Source organism: Triticum dicoccoides, chromosome 6A (assembly GCF_002162155.2).
Source record: "Triticum dicoccoides isolate Atlit2015 ecotype Zavitan chromosome 6A, WEW_v2.0, whole genome shotgun sequence".
In the NCBI taxonomy this organism is placed as follows: domain Eukaryota; kingdom Viridiplantae; phylum Streptophyta; class Magnoliopsida; order Poales; family Poaceae; genus Triticum; species Triticum dicoccoides.
In genome coordinates, this window is record NC_041390.1 from 192,829,602 (window position 1) to 192,832,938 (window position 3,337).

Genomic DNA, 3,337 nt, shown 5'->3' on the forward strand with positions numbered 1-3,337 from the left:
TTTCCCCTCCTCTCTCTCTCTCTCTCTCCACCCACCTCTTTGCCGCATCCGAATGAGGCAGCAGTGGCGGAGAACATCAACAGAAGGCAAGGTGGCGGCCCTAGGTCGTGGATCTGGTGAAGGCTCTTCTCATCGGCATAACAAGGGAAGCTAGGCCACAATGGGCTACAAGGCGGCTTGGGGGGTCTAGGTTCCAGTGCCCATATATATATGGCGGTTGCGATGGCAATGTGGGTGCATGTGGTGCCAGTGGTTGCCATGCATATTCAAGGGGGTGTGCGCTGGGCTTTGCTCTAGCGTGGTTCCCAAAAGTCGTGGAGGAAGCAGATGGCGGTTGGTGTTGCGTGGAGCCACAAGATGGTCTGACTTGCTGTGGATCTGGGTCTCGGCATCTTGTTCCAGTGATGACTATGGCTACTTATTGTGCATGGGGTCAGCGTTCGCGGGCCTGTGGCAGCAACAGTGGTGGTCCGACCGGACTCTTTCAAAGTCTAGGGGTCTGGCAGGTGGTGCAGTGCCAAGTGAAGACCATGCTTCCGCTCATTGACCGGGACATACAAGACGATGCCCACAGGAGCCGCTTCATTCTTGAAGGCATCATAGGCGCCATGCTTACTCCACTGTCCGGGGCAACTCCGAGGGAAACCCCAAACCCTCTAGGAGATCATAAAATGATGCTGCTAGGCGTCACACCCATTGGGGGTCTTTTTTGAAGTTCGATACCAGCCGGAGGGACTACTAGTAAGTAGTATTTGGTGGTTGTCGTTGGTGTTGCTCAGCCGATGTGATTTGGGTTTGATCAAATGGAGGCTAGGCCTGATGTTATCATCTGAAGGTTGTTAGTTTAGCAAGTTTTGATACTCCTCGGATCACCTTGGTTCGGTATGACACTCCTCCCTTTTTTTAGGGGTGTTTTCAGATGGCAACCAGCCGGCCAACGCCTATAGTTGAGTTTATGTTTTCCCCTCTCCATGCATCAAGTTGAGCTGTTGGTGTCCTCATCCCAAGCATTGTAAACTGATCTCATACTTTTGACGAATGAAAAGCAAAGCAGATCATGATTCTAATAAACCAACAATTGAATACACCATACGAGTAAAATACTTGTATCTCATATTCTCGTGTCATGTTAAATTAATATCTAACACTATATAAGAAGTTTGCTAGCAAGGTGATTCACCAATGATATGATGGAGGAGCTGGAGTTCCATGGAAGGAGTGAAAAACTTGCATGCCTACCTGTTATATTTGTGTGTCTCGGAACATCGACCAGTAATGCAGGACCTGTCCAGCAATAAAAACAAATCATTCTCTCTCTAAGAAAAGTACAAATAATTTACAAGCCATCTCTTTTTTCTTAACATAATGCAACCGCAGATGCTCACGTATATTTGTGTGTCACTACTCGCCAACCATTTTAGCCAAGATGATTGTACCGTGTGCGCACATATGGCAGGCCGGAGAGTGGCAAGATCATCAAAGCTTGGTCGGAGAAAACCGGGGAGCTCACCGTTGAGGACTTCGAGGTCGAGCGTGTCGACGTCGAGGCCGGCGGCGAAGTGGGCCTGGTTAAAGTGGCCCGGCGCGTCGACGTGGGTTCCTATGTGGCACTCCATGCTGAGCTCCGACAAGTTGTAGTCTGACCCGTTCTCCATCGACTCCTTGAGCCGCACGATGGGCCCCACCGTCGCGCCCGGCGCGTACGCCGGCATGCCGGGCCGGAACGCGTGCGTGATGTCCACGATGCGCCCGCCGCCGTACTCCTCCAGCCCCGGGCCGTAGCGCCGGCCGGCCGCGCCTGCGGCAGAGGAGGAGGAGGAGGAGCCGCCCAGGTCCAGCGCCGGCCCACAGGTGTTGGTCTCCGCGTCCGCGTAGCCTGGGTGCGCGTCGCCGGCCGACGTGGCGAGAGCATGGTGCGCTGGGAGGAGGATCAGCAGGAAGATGGTGAGAGCCACCGGGGCCGCCATGGTCGCGTACTTGATGTGCCGAGCGCTCTTGCTCTTGAGTATGTGGATCCTGGGGAGTGATCGCTCTGCTTCTCACGTCGTCTGATAGTGTTAAGACGCGGTAGCTGAAACCACATATAATTTCTAGTTTGTCCAAACAGTCTCCGGCAAAATATCCACTTGTGCGGTCGTGGCCATCTCTCGGAAATGCGACGATACGTTCATTCCTTTGATAGGTTTATATGGTTTGGCAATTTTGTCATCAAATATTATATATAATCGATATGTACTTTTGTTTTATTCATATATCACCAATTCAAACATTCATGCTTCACACAATCAAACCTCTTGAAATATTGCAACCGATGCCCGCGGCAACGCACAAGGTATCATCATCTTAGTATGTGATAAATAGCAAAAAAGTTAAATCAGAGGAAGAAGACTTCCACGTCCTCGTGCGTGCCTGTGGCGCCGAACTGATCTCCTTCCTCCGGTATCCCCTGCTCGTGCCGCGATCAGATCTAGGACCTCCACCACCCCTCCTTCGAGCTCCTCCACCTCCCTGGCCAATGCAATCGAGCTCGCGTGCCTCCCGACTGACGGCCGCTCCGACCTCACCGCTCAACTTGGCATGGCAGCCCTCGCCTTCCGTAGGGCGGGCCCAACCATCCGAGGCCACCTCCGGAAGCCCGCGATGAGGTGGCCACTTCGGCACCACCGGTTGCCGCTCCGACATTACCGCCCGCCGCCCCAGCTCCTGCCGCTTAGCTTGTAGCGGCGGTCCTCGCCTCGGCCATCCGAGGCCACCTCCACAAGCCCACATGACGCAGGCCACTTCGGCACCACCGGCTTGCTACTGCCGCCCCCAGTGTCAGGCCCTGTTCAGACTGTTCTGGTAGCAGAAGCTCCGCTACGCCCCTCCTAAGGGCAGATACGCGATCCTTCCCAGATGGATGGGGGGCTGGAGACTGTCGTCGCTGCTAGTGCGGGATCTGAGCCGGACCTTTACACATTGTTGCCTTCACCGCTGAGTGAGGTCCCTGTAGCCCCTCCTGGGTTCGTGTGGGTTGGGATGTCCGCTGATGCCACTGACTATGACACCGATGAGTAGGAGTTGGCATCATAGACGCCGCGGGATGCCTCAGTGACGTGTGTGGAGCGTGAGGCGGAGGTGTGCGGGGCAAAAGGTGAGGCGTCGCCGCAATTCCTGAGTGTCACGCTCCATGTGGGAATGCGTTAGGAGCTGGCAGCTTGTCTCGAGAGGGCGCCGCCCGACCCTCGCTGCTTTTCCGCCGCCCTGCTGTCAATGTGCGGTCCCCGCATCCGACATACCTAAGAGACAGGAGATTTCGGTGCTTCCGTCGAAGTCACCGCGCACACTCCTGCTGGGA

The 3,337-nt window shown here is 55.0% G+C and overlaps 1 protein-coding gene across 1 annotated transcript in view; it reads right to left on the bottom strand.

The window, feature by feature from the left end:
- The window catches only part of LOC119316563 (cyclase-like protein 1), a 6,199-nt gene extending 4,153 nt beyond the window's left edge, over window positions 1-2,046 (bottom strand). The window contains exons 1-2 of the mRNA XM_037590889.1: window positions 1,511-2,046; window positions 1,240-1,284 (exon numbers count right to left, since the gene is read on the bottom strand). Of these exons, the coding sequence (XP_037446786.1) occupies window positions 1,240-1,284; window positions 1,511-1,967 (502 nt within the window). The 5' untranslated portion in view covers window positions 1,968-2,046. The remainder of the gene's footprint in view (window positions 1-1,239; window positions 1,285-1,510) is intronic.
- Between the last annotated feature and the right edge of the window lie 1,291 nt (window positions 2,047-3,337).